We start from the raw sequence: 25,095 nt of genomic DNA on the forward strand, positions 1-25,095 counted from the left end.
TGAGGACTGTTGACTCTGTAGGCTGATCCTGTTCTTTCAGTCCTTGGAGAAATCCCAGAGTAGCTGTACTCTTTGACCTTTCACTGTGAATCATTTCACAGTTCAGCCAACTATTATAGATTCACCAGAGGAATTATACCTACTACCTCCAGTTCAGGAGTACAATGTGCACACACACCACCTGGGAAATACTGTTAGCAGAAGCTTGAAACCTTAGAACCTAGATTCAGGAAGGATTTTTTTTTTTCCCCCTCTTTTTTGGCTATTGGAAATTAACTTGGTGGTTATGAGAGCGAGTATCAGATTGCACCCTCTCCCTCCCCCAGCAGCTTCTATCCCCACACCACCGTTAGCTTCACTAAACACAAACGATCCCGCAGATCGCCCAGCTACCCTGTGCCATTTGCACCTTTCTCCTGCTTCTGACGCGTACACCAGATTGGGCTGGCGATCCCGCGACACGACGACCGCATCCGGATCACCCCGCTCTCCCCCATTTCCGCCCCGCCCAGTGGCACCAGATTCCTCGCAGCAAATGAAAGTGAAAGCGCTACGTGTGGCACCACGCAGAGTGCGCGGGCAGGGCCAGGCCCACACGGGACCCCCGGCCGGGCCCCGGCCCCGCTGCGCTGCAGCGGTTACTCAGCTGCCGCTCGCTGCGCGGGCTTCAGAAACCGCCTCCCCAGCGCCGGCCGCTCGCCTCCCCTCAGCTGGAAATGATGGGGTTTTATTATTTTTCTTTTAGTAAAGCTCGTTATGGAGCGTGAGCCGGGCCGCCGGCGAGGAGGGGGCAGCCCCGGCCCGCCGCCCACCGGCAGCGCCTGCCCGGCGCCAACCGACTGCACACCGGAGCTACAGCAGCTGTAGCACAGCTACCCCAGCACCTCCCTACAGCAAGACTGGAATCCTCGCTGGCGACGCTGCTCCCGCCTCACCCCACAGCACCGGACGGGGGTCGCTCCGAGGACATTACCCCCGCCCCCTCCGCCACGAGGTGCGCGCAACCTCCCCCTTCACTGTTTTTCGTTACCCCGACTGTACCCCTACCCCCCCGCTGCCACGTGACGCGGCGCGCATGCGCAGCCATGCCGCCGGCCCGGGGCATATCTGCAGACTGACGTCAGCGTGCTCTGTGCCGTTCCCCGGGCGAGACTGCTAAGATTCTCTGCTGCTCTACTGCTGCTCTCGGCTTGGCTGGGGGCCGGCAGGGAGAGGAGGTCTGGGGTTGCTTCAACCAAGCTTTCCTCCTCCCCTCCCAACTCAGATGATACTCATATGGTATTTTGCACAGAGGAGACTGCTCAAGAGGAGGGCACCTACCCCAATATAAGCCTGTTCTTCCTTCCTTCCTTCTTTCCTCCCTCTCTCTCTTTTTGTTGGAAAGACAAAACGTGCCGGGTGATAGGTTGGGTGAATTGATGGCATCCTTCCTCCTGCCAAGCTAGACCGTTTTCTAAAAACCCCTTTTAGGAAGGTTAAAGAATTTTATTCTGTTGGAGAATATAACCCTGATGAATACTTGCACAGAGAGGAAAAGCAGAGAGGAATACGGAAATCGTCCTGTGCAATCTCTATTGTTTGAAACTTAATTTATATCAGAAATTGAAGATGAAAACGGTAAGGAAGATTTCATGCTATTCAATGAAACTTTTGATTTTCTTGTGTCCAGAATAACGGTGCGTGCAGGGCTTTGGGGAGTGGGGGAAGGTTTATATTGCATTAGGCGAGGTGGATTTGGAGTAATTTCAGAGAGAAACCTTTGAGGATGGAAGAAGGAGGTGCGAGGATTTTCAATCGAAAAGAATAGTGTTTTATGAAATACGGTCTCGAAAAGTGAAACTTTTTTAAGATTTTTTTTTTAATGCTTTAATACTAAATCTTTGGTAGAGGGAGGGGAAAAAAAAGGAAAACCAAAGCAGCCCCCAAACCCCAACGACAACCTACAGCTAATCCGGATTGTTTTAAATTTAAAAAGCCCAGCTTTTTGTCGTGCCGTGTCCGGTGTCCGCTTTAGCGGTCAGACAAGTGCATATTTTGTATCGGAGCTCGGAAGGTCGGCGCGGCCGCGGTCCCGCAGCCCGATGCTGGCGGAGATGTCGGGCTCTCACCGGGTTTATCAGAAAAATGGAAGCGTGTGGTTTTGATTTACTTCGAGCCGCTTGGGATTTGCCAGACTTTTAACCCCGCGGAGCCGTATCTATCGGTGCGTGTCTGTCTCCGTAGCGGCCCGGGGTTCAAATGGACTTTGGTGGGGGAGGTAAGTGGGCTCTCGCTCCCTGGCGATGTATGTGCGGATTTTGTCTTCGCTAATTTCTTTCATCGTTGTACAAGAGGGGAGAGACAGACTGACTCTTGTTTTTGTTTGGGCTAAACGCCAAGTGTCTGGGTCACACGCGTTTTATCCAAATAGATTCAGCACTGCTGTCTGGAAATGGGCTGCTGAAAGTTAACTTTAGGATCAACTCTACCACAGCAAACAGACTATTCCCTTCAGTCTCTCTAGGGAGGAGGGCGTGGTTTGCTTTTTTGTTTTTTCTTCCCCCTTCCCTTTTGAATATCCTTTGAAGGGTATGTGTCTAGTGACCTCCAACTTCAATACTAGTATTTCCCCCCAAGTTTTGTTTTTTAAAAAAACTTTTTGTGTGTGTATAATATACATGTGTATACGAGTTGGGCTGCGTGTGTAGGCATTTTTCTAGCCTGTTGTTTTGGGTATTTTTTTGTTTGCTTTTTCGCCGCCTTTCCCCCCCCCCCTTTTTTTTTGTTTTTCCCCCTCAGAAATACAATGATAGCTGATCCCTCAGCAGGGGCAGAGGGGAGGCGTGGGGCAGGCGGAGGGGAGAGTCTGTTCAGACAACGGCAGTCCCGTCTTCTCCGGGGGGCGGCTGGCTGCGCCGTACATCGGGGCACGCACAGCAGCACTTTTATTCTTCACGCCTTGGTTTCTGATTAATACCCGGGGAGGAAAGATCCGTCCTTTCCCTTTGTACGTACGCCCTCCCCCGCTTTCCCCAGCCTCCTCCCCATGACCCCCCGGGCCCCGTTTCTTTTCACCAAGCCCTTCCAAGTGCGGTCTGTGCGTCGCTATTTACGCCTGGGGAGCTCCCAGGGGCACGGCTAATCCCCGGCTTTTGAAGCCCTATAACGCTTTTCACGGCCAGCTCCGATACCTGTAATTGAATTTGTGTGACTGATGTCCGCCCTCCCTATTTCCTTAGCAACCACTCGTACTGGCGGTGCGGCCGGCCGCGCCTTGACGCAGCGCTCCCCGCCGCCCGCCCGAACTGGGGAAGGCGGTGGGCACCTCGCGGCGGCGGGGGAAGCCCGCGCCCGTCCCCCCCTCCCCCCGCGGGCAGGCGCGGCGCGCAGGCCGGCGGCCGTTGCTCGCGGGGGCCGAGCTGTCGAGGTGGGACGTGGTGACACCCCCCCCCGCTGGGGAGCGGCAGAGCCATTTCCCGTGTGACGCGTTTGTCGCTCCCCTCGGTCCGTCGGTTCTGCCCCGAAGCGTAACCCCCGGTTGGTCTGCGTGATCCGGCGCTGTTGTTTCGGCACCTCAGTTGCTACCACGAGACCTCGTCACCGCCAAGCGCGCGAGAGCAGCTGTTCTGTAGTAGACGCCCCTTGTGTAGATACCCCGGGGGCGGTGGGGCCGTGTCTGTCCCTAGGTTCGGAGGGGGGGGAGGCGGCACGTGTGGTGATGCTCTGCCTGGCTCTGGAGATAGTGGTCTCTTGGCAGCTTGACTATCCTAAAACTTACGCTACCTTCAGTTTAAGGGACGCTTTAGTTGCCCAAGGCGCCTTAACTATATATCCTTTTGCTTAGATGGAGGCTCCCAAGGTGACTGGTCTGAGCAGTTTGGCTAGCCGCACTCCCCCCCCCTACTGCCCCAAAGTAGTCTTCCTGTATGTGTTTATGGCCTCTTTTCCCCTCGTTGAGTTTTAGTGGGTAGAAAGCTCATGGCACCAGTGACAGGACTGCCACTGTCATCAGTGCCTCTGCAGAAATGCCAGTGCCATGCACCTGCTTCGTCATTGGCATCCTGGATTTTGAAAAACATCTTGTACTTTTTCTTTGCTACTTGGCAGAGCTTTTATAATTAGTCAGGAACTATGGTTTTAGGTAAATGTTCAGGAAATGTATCTATACCTGCCCTTACTGTGGGTGAACATGTAGTTCAGCCATAAGGCAGAGGAAATGCTTTTTATTGTAAGCTTAGTGTTGACGAAATGTGTCATCTTTACCACAATCAAAAGCAGAATGCTAAATATGTGCTATCTAGGCAGTTAAAAAGAAAAAGGGTATAGACAGTGGATAGTTTGAGGTTCCTACCTAACTTCATACTGGAAGTACTATATCTGGAGTTGCCGATTTGCTGACAAATTGGAAACTGTTCAGAAAAAAGCTGCAGAAATAATTAGACATCTAGAAACTGGATTGTACGGAGTGAGGTAAACCAAATAGGTTGAGCTGCTTATCAGGAAGTGTCAGGAGGTGCTTGTATCAGATTATAACTATCCATGCAAGGAAAAGAAAGCAGATCATTAGCAGACAGTGACAAAGCAAGATTCAGTGATTGGAATTTGAAACTGGATGTTCTCGGATTAGAAATAAGGAACATTCTTTAGTATATGAATGTAGCTGAAGAGTATGGGATTGATTATGTCTCTTCAAAACTTGTAAAAGTCTAAAAGCTGTAATTAAATATTAGGTAGGAAATAAAGGTTTTACATGGAAGGCCAGACCAGAGATTTTATTAATTTTGTTTGAGGCCTTGCCACGTGTGAATGGCATCACTAAATCCTTATGCTTCCCCAGAAAAAAAATACTACTAAGTCCAAGCTATGCTTGCAAAGTATCTTTTATTCCCTCTACAAACCTGATTAAATTCTGTGTGCTGTCTTGAAAGATATTTAAAAAGTAGGTATTGGAATGATCAGATTAGTCTCATTTACATGTTAATAATTAGATGCATTTCAAATTGGCTAAGAAGTTTCCTGATATTCATTGTGATGTTAGTAAATAAGATTTGCATGATGTTGATTTCTTCTTGAGATGACATGCTTTAACCTTTACAAATAATCCACTGGCTGCAGGGGTATTACCCATCTGAATGAATGTTGTAAATCACTCCCAGAATTTTAGAAAGGCAAATTTATCTGGTGCATGTATAAATGACTATGTATACTTTTGGAAATTTGTTTTTAAATGGTTTTCCTTTCTCTGGTGTTCTGTTTCTCCATTGTCTGCCTCTGCAGAGTTTGCTCTATGCACAGGTGTGCTGAGAGTGCTTAAGAGGACTGATTAGTACCAGCTGACACAACATATTGTTTGGTATTCCATGATGCTGGACTGTTAGTTGGCTGTGTAAAACTTCCATTTAATCCCTGGCCACAGCTAAAGCTGCTTTTCAGTATTACTGCAATAGTGTTTTAAATGCAAAAAAAAAAAAAAAAAAAAAAAAAAAAGGGGGGGGGGGAAATAACGTTGAAAATAAAAATATATTCTACTACATCAAATTGTAGTTAATATGTATACAACAAATATTTGAAAACTTAGAATGTGTATGATGAATAGTTTCAAATACAGAAATTTGTTCTTTAGTAAATAACAAAATACATGCTGCAGAAAGATCAGATAACTGTACTACTCTGGATTCTTTCCCAGGTTCTTCCTTTGTCTACCAGTGTATTGGGTCTAGTTATTCACTGCTGAAATCAATGAGTGCATAGCATCGATTATAGCTGGAACAATTCTGAACACAGTATTTGAACAACAAGAAACCTTAATTTTATGATTTCTTATGCCTATTCAACATAAAGCAGATATGTGCATCTTAAGTTGTACGGAACTAGTAGTTCAAGGTTAATGGTAACTTATGGTTTTTGTAAGGTCACTGTGACCTTGGACCATGAAAGCGATAATGGCTGAATATTATTTCAAAATGTTATATTGCGTAGTTCGCTATGATAGCTTAGTGTTTTGCAGTATAGATCTGTTTTAATAAAAAGAATTTGCCTTGACTCATTTTCTTTTGTTTTTCAGGAAAACAAATGGAGCAAGTTCAGTTAACTATCCAGTCTAATGTCTTACTGATATCTTAAGGAATCTTACAAATACTTATTTTGAATTGAGAAAATGACTGCAGATATAGAAGAAAATACAGGTTGTTGGAAAAGAATACCTGTCAAAAAGTGAAACATCCAATAGTTAATTTGGAAGTAGTATAAAATACATATACCTGTTATGGTGTGATTCTGGAGTGGAGTTAACTCTATAGCACACAGGTAGCCCTCCAAGGAGGGGGGGGGGGGAAGCAGCTTTCTGTTTTTCTAAATTATGGAACTTTTTTGGAAGATGTGGACATGGATTTTGAGCCTAGTCATGGTTTCATCGGAATTTCCCAGTGACAACAGGCTTTCATATAGTTCTCAAGGTAGGGGTCAGACCTCTGTAGCTGACAAGAAGCATCGATTTTTGCATTGCATTTGGGTAATATTTTCTAAACTACGTTCGTATAATTAATGAGATCTGCTCTTAGTTTTATCATGATTTATTGTCATGGAAGTTTAAATACAGCAAATCTGATTAAATTGTTGTTTTAATTTGTTTTTGTCTACTTTTAACTGTAGGAAAGCCTTGCAAATTTAAATCTAGTAAAATGTTGTACTTGATAATAGTTTAGAGACTTGTCATAACATCATTAACATGTTTTTAAACTAGGAAGTAAGGATCTAATCTTATTTTGACCCATTAACATTTATAGGTTTTTAATGAAATGAAGAGCAGTTTTACATGTTTTTACAATATAATACTTTTCATTACTACTGTTTTTATTCTTGCAGGTGGATCTAATAGCTTTTGTCTTTGAATGGTATCACTGTGAAGAATACGTCCTTCTTAGGTAGAATTTAGCCCCAAATGTTTACATATTTTGGGTAAATAGGAAAAATATGTAATTAAAAACTTTTGTATTTCCAGTGACATCAGGTTAATAAGAAAACACGTTCAGTTTCATGACTTAGAAAAAGAAAAGAATGTTTTCTTTTATCTAGTAAAACTCTCCATCTTGTTTACCTGAAAATGACTTACTCATGAGGGTGATGAGATTTAGCCAAATATGGTTTATGTTTATACTACTACTTGTTGTTTCCTGTTATATTTTCTTCTCTTCTATGCCCACTCCCTGGATTGTCTTACCTTGTGATTACAAAGAGGAATTCCTGTCGTACCTTGAACACTACCAACTAACAGTCCCAATAAGGGTTGATCAAAATGGAGCCTTCCTCAGCTTTACTGTGAAAAATGCTAAACCTTCAAGAAGGAGGAGGAGTACAGACCCTTATGACCAAGAACTGGCATTATTTTTTAAACTTTCTGCCTATGGCAAGCACTTTCATTTAAATCTGACTCTCAACACAGATTTGGTGTCTAGACATTTTACAGTAGAATACTGGGGGAAAGATGGACCTCAGTGGAAGCATGATTTTTTAGACCACTGTCATTACACAGGATATTTGCAAGACCAACACAGTACAACTAAAGTGGCCTTAAGCAACTGCAACGGTCTGGTAAGTCCACATTACATGTTCTAGTATAATAGCGTGCTTGTCCCTTTTTAAATTACGGAACAACTACTTAATTGGCACATCTTTCAGTTTTTTGAGTCCCTGCAAGAAGCAAGCAGACAGGAAGGTGCGAAAACCCCCTAAAACCTGGTCTGGGTCCTGGGGAAAAGTTTTTCAAGATTACTTGTAAGTACTAAGACCCAATTCTGTAGTCCTTTAGCAGGCAACATTTTCAGTGTTTACAGTGTCTGCACTAGGGCTGCAAGATTAGGTCTGTGCTGAGATCGTTACGGGTTATACAAATGTTACAAACTCAAGGAGGCAGAGGAAAACAGTGGGTCCTTTAGGATGCTGAATCTCTCCAGGGACATTGACTGAACTGAACACCCGCTTGTTGTTTTTGAGAATTTGGGTTTAGAAACTTTGAGTAAATAACAGAGAAGAGGAATTGCTTGGTGTAGAAGTCATCATTGCCATAAATTCAAAGAGTGAAGAGGAGAGTAGATCCTTTGCAAGTACCAGCATCAGAAAGTAATTATTTAACTTTTTTAAAAAGAAATATTTTGTTTACAAATCATAAACAGTTGCATTTAAAAGCAGGATTAGAAATTCTTATCTCTTATTCTCATATCTTCTTTTACTGTTGATCTGTTGATCACATGACAGTAGTACTTGCATGGGAAAAAGCTGCTTTTATTCCCAACAGAAATTAGAAAACAAATGCAAAAAATTAAAACCCAAACTACTGAGTAACAAAATACTAAAATAGAAGGGCGTGACTAGAAAATACTAAATCAAGAGCCTAGTAATCTCTCTAGTAAAAATACATGTATATATTGTGGTTATTCATTCTGGCTTTAATTACAGTAGAATGCTGGTCAATCTTCTTGTTAGGAGTAGACAGATCTAACTAATTGTTGAAGGGGGGGAGATTACACAGACTTGCTAAACTAATTCCTATTTATCCTTGGAAGTGCTATTGAATAATGCGTCTTGGGATCTTCTTTACAAACAAGAGCCTGCTGCTTCAGACCTAGATAGGATGCGTTATACCCAGTTATTTGTGATGTCCCTGATACAGTTTAGGTTAATATTTTGGAGTACTTTTGAGGAAAAAGAATTTAATGGGGATTTCCAGGGCTAAGTGACGCTTTTGAAGAAATGTAGTTAAAATGGTGTTCCACTGAGTGTGGTATCACAGTTTGGTTAATGCAGACTTGCAGCTGATAGGTCTCAATGTAGTACAATTTTCACTTTGGTTTTACAGTTCCTTTGTAATAACATTTTTGTCACAGTTATTTAAGCTCTTTAATATACTGGATCATTTTGCTTTATAGTTCTTTTCAGCTAAAAATACTATGGAGAGCAAACCCCTGCTTTTAGGACTCACTTCTTTAAAATAGGCCGCATACCTCTCTATCTCCAGAGTTTCTGCCAGTTGAGGTACAGCCTGGTTGGCCCCCTTGGAGCTTGCAGTCTGTGCTATGGTGCTCCTATTTTGGTTCTTTGACCTTGGCCAGGGGGTGAGCCAAGAATGCCTGCTCTTGCCTTAGCTGACTCCTGTTTTCCTTTCATGTTAGGAAAAGAGTGGGATGAAGCAGAAAAAAAGTCCATGTTTTCCTATCAGCTTTCCCCATCTCTTGCTCCTCATGGCACTTGTTTTCTTCAAAGAATTTAGCAGCATGGTAGGTGTCACTTCTAAATGAAGCCTTCTTGAGGTGAAGCAGAATATTTTTGGGGTTTTTCTTGTTTGTTTTTTGTTTTGTTTCTGTGCCTCAGGCACTGAGGTGACTTTTAGCACACCTATTGCTGCGTGTTTTCCCTCTGCCCTCAGCCTTACTGTTTTTGCTGGGGTGAAGCTGTCTTGTTCTGTGGTTCAAGGTGTTGGTACGTTTACTTAATCTGTAAGTTAACTTTAGTGTGGAGTGCTTCTCAGTTAAACAGTCATCTTTGGTGCTTTTAGCTGTTGTTAGCTCCTCTGTATTTCTTCCAGGTATTCCTGGTTTGGATTAAGGCAGCCTCAGTTCTCTGGGCACACCATGACTGGCACTCTTGAGTTCTTCTTGGCCATGCCTCTTAGTTGGGACTGCAAGTGTCAGGTGTCCGCTGCATTTCCTAGAAAGGCTGAATCACAAGTATGTGAGGCTTCTGTCATGCTCCAGAAGCAGCAGTAGGGGTGACACAAGACTCTTTCTCAGAGGCAGGGATCCTGCAAAGGGGTGCAGTGGTAGGCTGTACTCAATATCATACTCTACCATACAGAAATTCCTCTGTCATACAGTGTTGGCAGGGCCTTCCAGAGCACCGAGTATAGGAGTTATCACTCCATTCAGGCAAATCCATCAGGGTTACTTTAAAATGATGATTCCTACTGATATATTTTGTTATATAGCTGCTGGTTAGAACATGGTTAATAAAGCAATTGGCAGTGAATATTGAAGATACTAGTACTTGTTTTAGAATTAGTAATAGTTCAGAATATGTCATGCTCAAGACATTTGTATTTTCCAGTCTGTAAGAAACTGCCAGTCATTCTGCCTAGTCCTTGATTAACATCTGTCCCAGAGCCAGTCATTTAAAGTTGTCAGTAACTAAAACAAGTAATAGCCTTTAGCATGTGTTGCTCACAAGCAAAATTTAAGCATTCCATTTATACCAGTTGTCCTGTTAGACTTCACTATTGCCAAATTTTTTCCCCTTAGTGAATGTTTTGAGTTATTCTGTTTAGTTATCAGGATGGGCAGGTGAGGCCATGGTTTAATTAACGTAAGTTTTATGACTTTGATGAACACTTGTAGTATCTGAGATGAGTTCTAGTGCATGAAGGGCTTCCTCAGTTTCATTATAAGTGACCAGCAGTCAGTTCATTTCCCTGTCGCTATTTCCTGTTTCAGCATCTACCTCTATATTTCTCGTTACCAAGCACCCCAAAATTACAGGCTACTGTTTACCAAAGTTTAATTCCAGCAGTTTCCATCTGCTGGGCCCTGATTATGCTATATAAATTGTCTGAAGTTATGAGGAAAGCTCTATAATCCAGTGAACAGTCATGTGAGGAAACTGAAAGTCTTATCTGGCAGGCTTGCTGGCTTCCAAACTCATATTTACTTTAGTGGATGTTACATTTGTGGATGGATTGCAGGTTTGGCCTTCTCATGAGAGCCTGCAAAGAGCAGTATTTGGGGGCCTTTGAATGTTGGGTGTGAGGTAACAAGGCTGAAGCAGAAGTAGCCGAGGCATTGTCTCAGCTGAGTATGTTATACCAAAGGGAAGAGAAGAAACAGTGGTAGACTGGCTGAAGAGAGAAATTCACTGCAAGGGGAAGAAATTTGTTTAATTCTGAGGGGAGCAAGTCTTGAAGAAAAGTTTTGGGGCTTATAGTAGTGGAATTGAGCAGAAACCAAACTCTTTGCATTCTGACCCACCTCTGTCCTCTGCCAGGTGTCCAAGCTCTTCACTGAGTGCTCAAACAAGTTTTTCACAGTAGCAGATTTTCTCATTTTGAGCTGAAAAGCCCAGTAGTGGGGAACGCTTTAAAACATGTAGAAAGTGATTATTATTAGGAAAGTGAATCAGAGGTTAAATTGTATTTTGGGGCTACTATGGTTTCAAGGAAATGTTTAATGTAAAATGCCAAGTATTTCCATGCCATGTGGAGTTCCATGCACCGAATAACATTTGTGCTGAATAGCACAGGTGTTTCCATCCAAATAGAAATGATAAAGAAAGCCCAAGTAGACTTTGGCTAAAAGCATGACCTTACTTGGTTAAAGAAAGAATTATTTTGCTGGAAGTCTTCATTTGTTTCATGTATTCCTAAATTAATATGTGTATAAATTATTCATTTGAAAGCTGATTCTACCATAAAGAATGTATCTACTTTTATAGATCATAAATTGCATGTAGTATGGTATTTCTGAATCGTATGTAAAGTAATGTATAATTTATAAAATAACTTACAAAGATCAGAAATGATATTGAAAGAGATTTAGTATTCTAGATTGGTGTCTTTGGAGTTCTCTTTGGTACTAATATGTATTTGCAGTATAGACTTAGTATTCAGAAAATTATATATAAGCTGTCCCTGTCCTAGTTTTTAAGATGATGTTGTGGTTTCAGCCCAGCTCGTAACAAAGGACCACGCAGCCGCTCACTCACTCCTCCCGCCCCCCTCTGGTGGGATAGGGAGGAGACAGGGGAGAGAAAAGAAAACAAACCTGGAACCTTGAGGACTGAGATAGAGGCAGTTTATGGGGACAACACAAAGAAATTACAACAACAACGGTACTAATGAAAAAGTATACAAAAAGTGATGTACAGTGCAATTGCTCACCACCCAGAACCTGATGCTCCACCACTTCCCCCCCTGAAAGTCAAGAGAGCGCCCCCCCCCGGCCTGCTCCCCATTTATATACTGAGCATGATGTCACATGGTATGGAATAGCTCCTTGGCTAGTTCAGGTCAGCTGCCCCAGCTATGCCCCCCCACCTCCCAGGTTCCTGTAAAAATTAACTCTATCCCAGCTGAACCCAGGACATTATCCACCCCTTATTCTATACCATCTACATCATGCCCAGATCTTACATTTTCCAATCAACCACTACCACTTTCCTTGTCTTATATATAAGTATATGGACACCCTTCTACTACACACGCACACAAATAGTATTCCCTTAGTCAATGGGCTATCCCTCTACTGTGTCCATCAATTTTATTTAATCCATGACTTTGGGGCTCCATCTGTTGTAACAGTTCTTCAGGATAAGAGAGAGATGGTGTGAGATGTTGGGTTGTTGTACGCTGCCTCTGGAACTTGTGGCTAGTACATTTGGTGTAACTCATGCCCCTGGTCTGCAGGTCGAAGATGTTGATCTTGAGGAAATTGCTGGGTGCCAGTTCAAGTTCTATCACTGTTGTACTTGGCTCAGTTTCAAAGTCCATCCTGTAGTCATTTGGGTAATTCTTACAGTAATACCCTTGATATGGCATATAGACACTATAGATACAATGACATGCATTGGCAGGTTATTTAGCAGTTAAATATCATACAGCCCAATTCACTGGCTATTCTCTCCCAAAAATCAAATCTCCCTGAGGTACACGTCGAACTTCCCCATCCTTCTGCATCACCTGCCAGGTGTACCTAGGTGCCTGAGCAAAAACAACCCCTTGAATGGGTTTGCCTCTGCTTCAGGGAGGACTAACCCAGACTGTCTTTCCTAACATACTCCTCATGTGCACTACAGGGACTTTATCCCCTTCTACAGTATGTGGAAGTCTTGGTTGGGTGGGGCCAGCCTGATTGGCGGATCCTCTAGTATTAACTAACCAGGTGGCTTTTGTTAAATGTGTATCCCAATGCTTGAAAGTTCCACCCCCCATCGCTCTCAATGTAGTTTTCAGCAGTCCATTGTATCGTTCCATTTTTCCAGAGGCCGGTGCATGATAAGGGATGTGATACACCCACTCAATGCCATGTTCTTTAGCCCAGGTGTCTATGAGGTTGTTTTGGAAGTGAGTCCTGTTGTCCGACTCGATTCTTTCTGGGGTGCCCCGTTGCCATAAAATTTTCTCAAGGCCCAGGATAGTGTTCTGCACAGTGGCGTGGGACACAGGATATGTTTCCAGCCATCTAGTGGTTGCTTCTACCATTGTAAGCACATGGCACTTGCCTTGGCGAGTTTGTGGGAGTGTGATATAGTCAATCTGCCAGGCCTCCCACTGTTTATATTTCAGCCATCGCCCTCCATATGACAGGGGTTTTAGCCGCTTGGCTTGCTTAATTGCAGCACATGTTTCACACTCATGGATAACCTGTGCGATAGTGTCCATGGTCAAGTCCACCCCTCGATCATGAGCCCATCTATATGTTGCATCTCTTCCCTGATGGCCTGAAGTATCATGGGCCCACTGAGCCATAAATAGCTCACCCCTATGTTGCCAGTCCAGGTCAACCTGTGACACTTCAATCTTGGCATCCTGACCTGCCTGCTGGTTGTTTTGATGTTCTTCAGTGGCCCGACTCTTGGGTACATGAGCATCTACGTGACGTACTTTTACAACCAGATTCTCTAGCCGAACAGTGATATCTTGCCACAGTGTGGCAGCCCAGATGGGTTTACCTCTGCGCTGCCAGTTGCTCTGCTGCCATTGCTGTAGCCACCCCCACGGGGCATTTGCCACCATCCATGAGTCAGTATAGAGATAGAGCACTGGCCACTTCTCTCTTTCAGCAATGTCTAAAGCTAGCTGGATGGCTTTCACCTCTGCAAACTGACTCGATTCACCTTCTCCTTCAGCAGTTTCTGCAACTTGTCCTGTAGGACTCCATACAGCAGCCGTCCACCTCCGATGTTTTCCCACAATGCAACAGGACCCAACAGTCAACAGGGCATATTGCCTCTCATTTTCTGGCAGTTCATTATAGAGTGGACCCTCTTCAGCCCGTGTCACCTCCTCCTCTGGCAATGTTCCAAAATCTTTGCCTTCTGACCAGTCCATGATCACTTCCACAATTCCTGGGCGACTGGGGTTTCCTATGCGAGCTCGTTGTGTGATCAATGCAGCCCACTTACTCCATGTGGCATCAGTTGCATGATTTGTAGAGGAGACTTTCCCTTTGAACATTCAGCCCAGCACTGGCAGTTGGGATGCTAAGAGGAGCTGTGTTTCAGTACCAACCACTTCTGAGGCGGCTCGAACTCCTTCATATGCTGCCAAGGTCTCTTTTTCAGTTGGAGTATAGCAAGCCTTGGATCCTCGATATCCTCGACTCCAAAACCCCAGGCGTCAGCCTCGGGTCTCCCCAGGTGCTTTCTGCCAGAGGCTCCAGGTAGGGCCATTCTCCCCAGCTGCAGTGTAGAGCACATTTTTAACATCTTGTCCTGCCCAGACTGGCCCAAGAGCTACTGCATGAACAATCTCCCGCTTAATTTGTTCAAAGGCTTGTCGTTTCTCGGGCCCCCATTTCAAATCGTTCTTCTTCCGGGTAACTTGGTAGAGAGGACTTACAATTTGACTGCAATTTGGAATATGCATTCTCCAAAAGCCCACAACACCTAAGAAGGCCTGTGTTTCCTTTGCGTTAGTCGGTGGGGACATAGCTGCTATTTTGTTAATCACATCCATAGGGATCTGACGATGCCTGTCTTGCCATTTTATTCCTATGAACTGCATGTCCTGTGCAGGTCCCTTGATCTTACTTTCTTTTATTGCAAAACCGGCTTTCAGAAGGATTTGGATTATTTTCTTCCCTTTCTCAAAAACTTCTGCTATGTTGACCCATACGATGATGTCATCAATGTATTGCAGGTGCTCTGGAGCTTCACCTTTTTCTAGTGCAGCCTGGATCAGTCCATGTCAAATAGTGGGGCTGTGTTTCCACCCCTGGGGCAGTCGATTCCAGGTGTACTGGACGCCCCTCCAAATGAAAGCAAACTGTGGCCTGCACTCTGCTGCCAAAGGAATGGAGAAAAATGCATTAGCAATGTCAATTGTGGCATACCACTTGGCTGCCTTTAATTCCAGTTCATATTGAAGCTCTGACATATCTGGTACAGCAGCGCTCAGCGGTGGCGTGACTTCATTCAGCCCACGATAATCTACTGTTAGTCGCCATTCCCCATTGGATTTCTGCATGGGCCATATGGGACTATTAAAGGGTGAGTGAGTCTTGCTGATCACTCCTTGGCTCTCCAGTTGGCAAATCAGCTTATGGATGGGGATCAGGGAGTCTCGGTTGGTACAATATTGCCGCCGGTGCACCGTCGTGGTAGCAATTGGCCCCTGTTGTTCTTCAACCTTCAGCAACCCCACAACCGAAGGGTCTTGGGAGAGACCAGGCAGGGTAGACAGCTGTTCAGTGCCCTCCGTCTCCAATGCAGCTATACCAAAGGCCCAACGGTACCCTTTTGGGTCCTTGAAATACCCCCTCTTGAGATAATCTATACCAAGGATGCACGGGCCCTCTGGGCCAGTTGCAATGGGGTGTTTATGCCACTCATTCCCGGTTAGAGTCATTTCAGCTTCCAATACGGTTAGCTCTTGGGATCCCCCTGTCACACCAGAGATACAAATGGGTTCTGCCCCTTTATAACTTGATGGCATTAGGGTGCATTGTGCACCAGTGTCTACTAGAGCCTTATATTCCTGTGGGTCTGATGTGCCAGGCCATCGAATCCACACTGTCCAGTAGACTCGGTTGTCCCTCTCCTCCACCTTGCTGGAGGCAGGGCCCCTCTAATCCTGGTTAGAATATCCATTACTCATTTTCTGTACACGTGAATCAGAAGTCCCTTCAAGAGGATCAGAAATGAGATAAGCCCATCTACTGTGTCCAGGGCACTGCTCACGGGAAACTGGAGCAGGAGTTTTCCAAGAAGAATCCTCTTTTCTGGTTGCTTTTTCTCGCAACTCCTGTACCCGTGCATCCAAGACTGAAGTAGGTTTTCCATCCCACTTCCTCATGTCCTCTCCATGGTCACGCAGGTAAAACCACAGATTAGCCTGTTGTGTGTACTTTCTCTCTTCTCTCTCTTGGGCAGAGGAATGCTTACTCCCAATAACTGCAATGCGGGCCTGTACAGGTGAGGAGGAGGACATATCCACTTTGAATTGCTGGAATTCTCAGGACAATTCCTCTACAGCCGAGACATAGGCTCGTAGGGAGGAAGAGAGACTTCCTTCGTATTGCCAGAGTTGGACAGCCAGTTCGTCCACCGTTTGTCCATAGCCTTCTTTCCAGGACATTACTGCCAATGAGTTGGCATAGGTTGGTGGTGCACTACGTAGAATCTTCCGCCACATGGGTTGTGTGCATTGGACTTCATCTGCATCTGTGGGTGATTGGCTATTTTCCAGATCATTATAAATCACCTCCAGCACGGCTAATTCTCTCAGGTACTGGATACCTCTCTCCATGGTGGTCCACTTGCCTTGGTGACATGTAACTTCATCCCTGAAGGGGTATCTTTCGTTTACACCCAACAGAGGTCACCTCCAGATGCTGAGGACTTGTGTTTTTCTCCCAACCACCTTGTCGATGCCCCCTTCCCTAGACAGGGATGCCAGCTGCTTGTCTTCCTTACCCTCTAATTCCAAATTACTGGCCCCATTATCCCAGCATCGGAGCAGCCAGGTAAGAATGTGCTCACCTGGGTGGCGGCCAAAATCTTTTCGCATGTCACGCAACTCACTCAGGGATAGAGATCGGGTAATTATTTCAGGTTCTGTCTCTTCTTCCTGTTCCTGGGATGACCCTGGTTCATCTTCATCTCTCGCTAAGCGAACTGATTTCTTTGTGTGTTTCTTTTTTTGTACAGGGGCGACTGATACTGGCACAGGTTGGTTCTCTGGTTTAGCTGCAGTGCCTGTCACCGGGGTAGGGGTAGCCCCGGTACCTGTTGTCGTGGTAGGGGCAGCCACGGTGCTTGTTGTTGGGGTAGGGGCAGCCACGGTGTCTCTTGTCGGGGTTGGTGTAGCCACGGTGCCTGTTGTCGGGGTTTGGGTAGCCATGGTGCCTGTTGCCCGGTTTTCCATCTTTTCCCCCTGAGGGTGCTGCCTAATATCAAGCAGTGTTTGGTAGATACTGGCCTGGGCCCAGCACAGTGTAGCGAGTTGTGTGTCTCTGGGATAGCCACAGCATTTTTCTTTCAAATATTCTACCACTTCATGAGGGTTCTGTAGTTGTTCGGGAATGAACTTCCAAGCCACTGGAGGTGAGAAGTTCTCTAGATACCTGCCCATATCCTCCCACATGCCATGCCACCCATGAATATCCAGCTTTGGGGCAGATCTCTGGGTGGTACTTTTAAAGAGCCTTCTTGTAGCCCTAAAGAAGACCTGAAACATATTCAGGAGGCATAGCACTAACAGCACACTGGCTTGCACATCCCAAGGATATTCAAAATTTTCGAAAGCTGTTGTAATTAGTCGGAAGGAGAGAAGGGAGGTGAACAGAGAGGGGGAAGCATCCCCCCTCTGACTTCCCCATGGATTGGGTGCGATTACCAATAAATTCTGATAATAGATGCCCGAAGTATGGAAATGATATCACTGCTTCATACAGATACCAGCTTAACCTCATGACCAGTGATGTAATCATTTCACAAGTCGACATTGCCCAGTACAGCAAAATGATAATCCCAATCACTCCCAGAGATGAGATACGCAACTACAGGCAATACATAGAGCATATAAGAACTTACAAAATGCCACTATGTAAACAAATGAATCAACATTGTTGTCGCGGTAGAGACGGACACGACAAGTAATAGATCACGCAAAATGGCCACTTTATTGTTCTAACACACCTTTTTTTCCCCTTCTTCAGAGTATGTGTTAGTATATGATTGGCTTAGTTAGTAACTAACAATTCATGATTGGCGAGTTTGTCAGGACGGTTCTTCTTATCACTATCTTGTTTTCGTACTGGTCTTCTCGGATCTTTCCAGACTTCTCAAGGATATACTACAAGCTGCTCAAGGTCGCGCTGTTCTCGAACTGTCAGGAATTCCGTAGACTCGTTGCATCCCCCGACAATTCCCCCTTTTTGTATTTGTACTAAAAATATCATCCCGGCTGCCCTCTGCAGGGCCCTTTGCAGAAGGCCGAAAAGACAGGGCAACATTAGAAGCATAGTTATCACAATCAAGATCACTACCCCCACAGTCTTGAGCAGAGATATCAACCATCCGGACAATCCCCAACCCTCAAATATCTTTGTCCTTGTGCTAAAAGCAAGAAATCAATTGCAGCTCTATTTTATAGCGTAGCTTGTCTGACACTATCAATGTCTAGCAGTAAATCTGATAATACTACACCAGTCTGTATTCAGGGACCCCAGAATTTGTGATTCCTGGGGTGGCAATGAGGGTTAATGCCCGATCCGTGAAAACCAGGCATTCCCATCCATTGAGTCCATGACCTGCTGCACAGGGGTCTCCATCAATAAGTTCTTAAACTTTGTTGATGTCAGTGGAACCCCCTATGAAACCTGTGAAAAAGGGATAGCTTGGTGTTGTTGTACTAAGGTATAAGAAATCTTGTCCGGTCGCGTCAGCCAGGGTCATCCAGATGTTTTCTTTGGTTTGCGGTGGTATCCATGACTACGTCCATCCGAGGACTGTGAGGTAGATGAACCATCTGTACGTTCTCGTGCTGTCTTGCTCCGCAAATTCAGCCCAGCAATCGGTAGGTGCCAGCTTTATGTGGGTGTCCCCACGGAGGCAACGATGGCCTTGCCGTACACCAGTCCGATGCTCTTCGGAAAATCCCGGTATTTATACATTTGTAGAGGAACGGATTTCAGCACACGTGGCCAGCGGGTGCCAAAAATCTGCCTCATTTGCAACCTATGACGCATGCGCTCGCTGGCCAGGCGCTGCATGAGTCATAGTCATCCTCCCTATTGGTTCATGGACTTTGTGATGCGGTTGCAATGCACAGAGAATCTTGACCTGTTATATTGGTCAAGGTGACCTACACTTAGTTTTTGGTTGAGGTGGTATTCATATTGCCGCACCCTCTGGGATGTTCCAGATGATGATGGTCATACAAATCAAGTGGGAGTCCATTGTGGGCCTGTATCTGTAGAAACACAAGCATAACCTCGCCCCCAGGTTAACAGCTCACATGGTCCACTCCACTGACCAGTAACTAAATCTTTAATGTGTACTTTGATGCCTCTTTGTAAATTCTGTGTTGAAAAAAGAGAAGTGTTGAAAAAGGGAAGTAGAGAAGAATTATCCCCATAATAGAGAAAGCTAAGAACATAAACCACGTTATCTAAACATGCCTGTGGTGGTTCCCCAATCATTCCCCCTTTTTGTTTTTGAAGCTGCTGCTTCAGTGTGCCATGTGCACGCAGCTCTACTATTTGTGGAGAACCATTTTGATACACTACTTTGCTGTTCCAGTTGTTGTTTTCATACCATACTACTGCTGCTTTACCTGTTTTTCCAGAACCATCTGTGAAGACAGTAGGGCCTTTCACAGGTTCCAGCTGGCTTAAGCTTTTCTGACCAAATGGTATTTCTCGAGCAAATTTCAGGAGCGGGTGTGACGGTAGATGATACGAGATCTGTCCTTGAAAACCCGCCATAGCCACTTGCAGCTCGTAATTGTTTGCCAGATACCATTGAAAGTACCAATTTTGAACAGGTAAAACAATAGTAGCTGGATCACGTCCTGTTAGTTCTACGCATTGTTTTCTGGCTTTTATGATTACATCAGCAATAAGTTCAAACAAGCCAGGAGCAGTTTTTCGTGGCCAGAAATGACAAAAACATCCATTCTAAAATATGTAATGGGTCATCCCACTCAGAATTCCACTGCACCAAAGCACCAAATGGCACAGTTTTGTCAATTAGTACAAAGAATTGTACCAATTGAGACAGATTAATTTGAGAAACAAATTTCTTGTGTATACATTGTTCCACCCTGTGAATTACATTTAACACTTCCTTATTCAATATTCTGGGTTTAGTTGGATCATTGGAATTTTTTAATAAGTCTAATAGAGGTTGTAACTGCGAATTGGTCAGTCCAAGATAAGGCCTGATCCAGTTCAAGGATCCCATTAATTTCTGTACATCACCGAGCGTCTTAACTGCAGGGTTAAGTTTCACAGGTTGGGGCACAACCTGCTTATTTGTAATTGTCATTCCCAAATATTTCCAGGGTGCTATTTTTTGCTCTTTTTCAGGGGCAATAACTAACTCATATTGTTGTAGCAAATTCGTGGCCAAATTGTTCATGCCATTCAACTGCTCCTTGTTGTCTGATGCTAACAGAATGTCATCCATATAGTGATAACTATAACTAGTAGGGAATTTTTCCCATACAGGTGACAGAGCTTGTGCAACAAACGATTGACAAGTGGTTGGTGAATTTTTCATGCTCTGTGGCAGAACTCTCCATTGATATATTTTTGCTGGTTCTGCATGATTGATAGAAGGCACAGAGAATGCAAAAAATTTTTAATTTTTTTTTTTTTTTTTTTTTTTTTGGTCTTGGGAAGCTAGTGGAATTGTAAAAAAAAACAACCCTTAAGGTCCATGACAATGAGTTCCCAATCTTGAGGGATCATGGCAGGTGAAGGCATGCCTGGTTGCAGAGCCCCCATCATGGCCATGACAGCATTGACTTGCCACAGGTCATGCAAAAATCGCCATTTTCCTGATTTCTTGGGGTTTTTTTTCCACAAACACTGGAGCATTCCACAGTGAGATGGTTCAATGTGTCCAGCAGCTAGTTGTTCTGCTACCAATTCTTGCAGGGCCTTTAATTTTTTCAAGTGGTAGGGGCCACTGATCCACCCACACAGGGTTATTTGTTAACCAAGTTAAAACAAGCATGGGTTGTCTAACACCCTGCAGCACAGTGGCCCCCGTTAAAAATCTGTGATAATTCTCACCCCCCACTGCGACCAGCAATCCCTCCCCCATAAATTGAGGGGAGCTGCCATCACATATGGTTTAATGACTGCTTGTTGGCCCTCAGGATTGGCAATTGGAACTGGAGTGGCTGCTATCTTTGCACGTGTGGATCCTCCCAGCCCCACTACTCCCATACCAGCCTCCTCTGTTGGCCAGGTAGACGGCCACAGATAATCGGCAATAATAGTCACATCAGCTCCGGTGTCCAGGAGCCCTGCAAGCCTTACTGTAGTCGGGGATCTTCCGTGATTCGACAGTGTGCACGTCATATGTGGTCAGGATGATGAGACAGTCTGAGACCAGCAGACCTGAGGGGGTCCCGTGGAGCTGAAGCCTCCATTGCATCGCAGTCGCTGTTCTGCTTTTGAAATAGAACTCGAAAGAGGAACAAGTTGAGCAATGCGAGTACCTTTAGGGATTGTTACTGGTGGGTAGGGGGTCGAAATCATTGCACAAATTTGACCTGTTAAAGCAGCATCAATAACTCCCACATGCACGATTATTCCATTCAACGTGCTACCTGATCTTCCCGGTAGCAATGCACTCAGTCCCCGTCCTATAGGACCCCTTGCATTAAGAGGGACCTTAATGATGTCTTTCGTGGCTAGAGTTACTGTGTCGGCGGTGGATACATCCAACCCTGCTGAGCCAGCTGTTGCAGCTGACAATTGTTCGCAGAGAGGAATTGGCCGGCTGTCGGGAAGGGATTTGTTCTCCTTGCGCGCCCTCTCACACTCATTTTGTGGTTTTCCTGTAGCGGCTGTCCATTAGCATGAAATTTGGAATGACACTGTTTTGCAAAGTGTCCTAATTTCCCACATTTCTTGCAAGTAATCTCCGGTGAGTGGTGCACTGGTTGTTTACCTGGTGATGTTTTGTGTGGACAAGTTACCGTGATGCGCCCTTCACTGCCACACCCAAAGCACTTTCCAGAATTTCTCATAGCATTGGCTAGGGTGGCTACCGTGTGTTCCAGTGTCCCAACTTTAGAACATGCAGCTACCATGTTGGGAACAGAAGGATCTCTTGGTAAGGCCTGTATGATCTTTTGACAGTCCTCATTAGCATTATCTTTTACCAGCTGTTTGCATAGCATTTGTCTTAAGACCTCATCTTCCACCTGTTTTTCCAGGGCAGCAGATATTTTTTCTACAAATTGTAAAAAGGGTTCTGTGGGGCCTTGGCGGATAGTGATGTACTTTTGCTTCGGAGCTGCCATAGCCATGGTTCGCTTTATTGCCATAAGGCCTATATTTCGTGCTTGTTCGAGAGCCAGCGGAGGCCATGTAGCCTGTAGCTGAGGGTTACTGTACTGCCCTTCACCAAGCAAAGCATCCTCTCCAAGGCCTAATCTCGGGTCACCCTGTGGCAGTCGTGAATTATGCAGCGCCGCCGCGCGTGCCATCTGCCTCCAGGTGGATTGAAATACTTGCAATTGTACGGGCTGAAACAGCACTTGCGCAAGGTGCATAATATCATATGGACACAGCAGATCTGTGCTAATTATACGAATAAGCTGCATTACCTCAGGAGAATTGATTCCAAATTTTTGTACTTTATTCTGCAAATCCTGCACTACTCTCCAGCCTATGGGATTGTGCTCATCGTGCCGGTTTGTGCCTGCAGTAGCTTTGAAAACAGGAAATGTAACAGGAGCCTCTGCTGCGTTATCTAGAGGCTTTAGAAATGCAGGTGTTAGAGAGCACGGGCTGAGGCGTTCTACTAGATCCCAGTTGCCGGAGTCGGCAGCACATCTTCTAACTTCCTCCCAAAATTGATCAGGGGATCTCGGGACCACAGTTACTGTGGACGGAGGGAGAGTCCATGGCAGGGGTTCTTTTGGTATGGTTTTATCTGCGAGCTGCAGGGATCGCATAGCGTCAATTAGAGATTTTTCTGCCTGAGCTTCATTTTTGCTCTCATTTTCCGTGCGGCCCTCACATTCGGTTTGAGTCTCACCATCCTTTCGGCCCTCACTTTCGGTACGGCCCTGGCTTTCGTTACGGCCCTGGCTTTCCGGCTCAGTGTTAATCGCCACATTTTTCTCTTCGGGGGGGGCTGATGGAGTCACCCCTTCTGCCGCTGCACCAGTAGGTGAGGAGGGCCCCTCATCGCCCGGTAAAGTAATTAATGGCGTAGGAGGAGGAGGTGAATAAGGGTATGATCTGATTTTGCTCGTGAGGGGTTTTCTGCCCGCAACTGCTGATATTGCAGCATCGGCCACAGCTGTTACTTGAGCAGAAACTTTTTCATTGATAACATTTTCTGAATTCTCATCTTTCTTTTGCTGATCTTTCGCATCACATTCTGCTTTCCATTCCTTCAGGGTCTCACGTAATAGACGCCATACGATCGCCAACTTACAGAGCTCTTTCTGTCCTTTAGAGATCTCATCAAACATTTTCCAGCCCACTGTTTGCCATGAATCCACACTGAATGCAGTAACTGTTGTGGGTGTAAAGCCTTGCACCTTACACCGTATTAAAATCCGTTTCAGGCTTTGTTCTGGGGTTTTAACCCCTTTTCTTTTTAACAGGGCTTTCTAGGTAGACAAAATCGTCTCCTTTTCTTTTGTTAATTGCTGCCCCATTCTAACAGTTTAGTCCCTGGTGGCTCACCTTTTTAGGTGTCTAGGCTCAGGTCCGGACCAGGCAGATTCCACTGCTCTCAGCTTCACCGGGCTCCGTCTCCGCAGCTTTTCTCGCTGCCGGTATACTCTTTCGCAGCTCTCGTCGCCGCTGGTATACTTCTCGCTAGTGCTGGATTTATCACCGTTAGATGATCTGTTCGCTCAGGTGCATCGGGGTCACCATTTGTCGCGGTAGAGATGGACACGACAAGTAATAGATCACGCAAAATGGCCACTTTATTGTTCTAACACACCTTTTTATCCCCTTCTTCAGAGTATGTGTTAGTATACGATTGGCTTAGTTAGTAACTAACAATTCATGATTGGTGAGTTTGTCAGGACGGTTCTTCTTATCACTATCTTGTTTTCGTACTGGTCTTCTCGGATCTTTCCAGACTTCTCAAGGATATACTACAAGCTGCTCAAGGTCGCGCTGTTCTCGAACTGTCAGGAATTCCGTAGACTTGTTGCATCCCCCGACGCATTGTGACTAACATCTATTTATCTAATATAAGACATGCGTACGACAAATTTGTTTCTACACACTCTGGCTAGATCTGTCGTTATCTCAACCCTTCGTGCCCCACGTTGGGCGCCAAAAATGACTGTGGTTTCAGCCCAGCCGGTAACAAAGGACCACGCAGCCGCTCGTTCACTCCTCCCGCCCCCCTCCGGTGGGATGGGGAGGAGACGGAGGAGAGAAAAGAAAAAAAAACAACCTGAAACCTCGAGGGTTGAGATAAAGACAGTTTACTGGGACAACACACACACAAAAAAGGTTACAGCAGCGGTACTAATGAAAGAGTATACAAAAAGAGTGATGCACAGTGCAACTGCTCACCACCCGGGACCGGACGCTCCGCCACTTCCCCCACTGAAAGTTGAGAGCGCCACCCTGCCCGCTCCCCATTTATATACTGAGCATGATGTTACATGGTATGGAATAGCTCCTTGGCTAGTTCAGGTCAGCTGTCCTGGCTATGCTCCCCACCTCCCATGTTCCTGTGAAAATTAACTCTATCCCAGCTGAACCCAGGAGAGATGTCTTGTCAGATTCCATGATGTACTGTCCCAGGCCAGATTATTCATTATTTTTTTAACTTTTGAGAACACACTAAGCTAATGCAGTCTGCTTCCTCAGTCATAAAACCACACAGATATGTAGAGCTAGCTGTAGACATACTGAACAAGACCGACACATTTTCAGAAGTTTCCATTACTATTGTTTTATATTAAAAATGGATAAAAAATAAAGTCTAGAAAGGTTCAAGGCAGGGAGAAACTGGAAAACAGTAGTACTGTGTGGAAAAGGCACTTACTTGTCCTCCATAATTCAATTTGCATCTGTGACTGGTGGACATCCCCCATTTTAAGTAGGGTGTAAGGCCTCAGTTAGACAGCCTGACACTAAAAGATTCCTTTTCACAAATTCAGGGGAACTCCATGTGGATTCACAGATTTGT

The 25,095-nt window shown here is 45.1% G+C and overlaps 1 protein-coding gene across 5 annotated transcripts in view; it reads left to right on the forward strand.

Moving 5' to 3' along the window:
• Positions 1–585: 585 nt before the first annotated feature.
• The window catches only part of LOC126035436 (A disintegrin and metalloproteinase with thrombospondin motifs 6-like), a 233,380-nt gene continuing 208,870 nt past the window's right edge, over positions 586–25,095 (forward strand). For 3 of the 5 annotated variants that reach the window (XM_049793983.1, XM_049793984.1, XM_049793987.1), the window contains exon 1: positions 6,331–7,569. In XM_049793983.1, coding sequence (XP_049649940.1) covers positions 7,093–7,569 — 477 coding nt within the window. In that variant the 5' untranslated portion in view covers positions 6,331–7,092. Of the gene's footprint in view, positions 1,618–6,043; positions 7,570–25,095 lie in introns of those variants that run through there. The other 2 variants (XM_049793985.1, XM_049793986.1) reach the window with 1 other exon arrangement.

Source organism: Accipiter gentilis, chromosome W, assembly GCF_929443795.1.
Source record: "Accipiter gentilis chromosome W, bAccGen1.1, whole genome shotgun sequence".
Lineage (NCBI taxonomy): Eukaryota > Metazoa > Chordata > Aves > Accipitriformes > Accipitridae > Astur > Astur gentilis.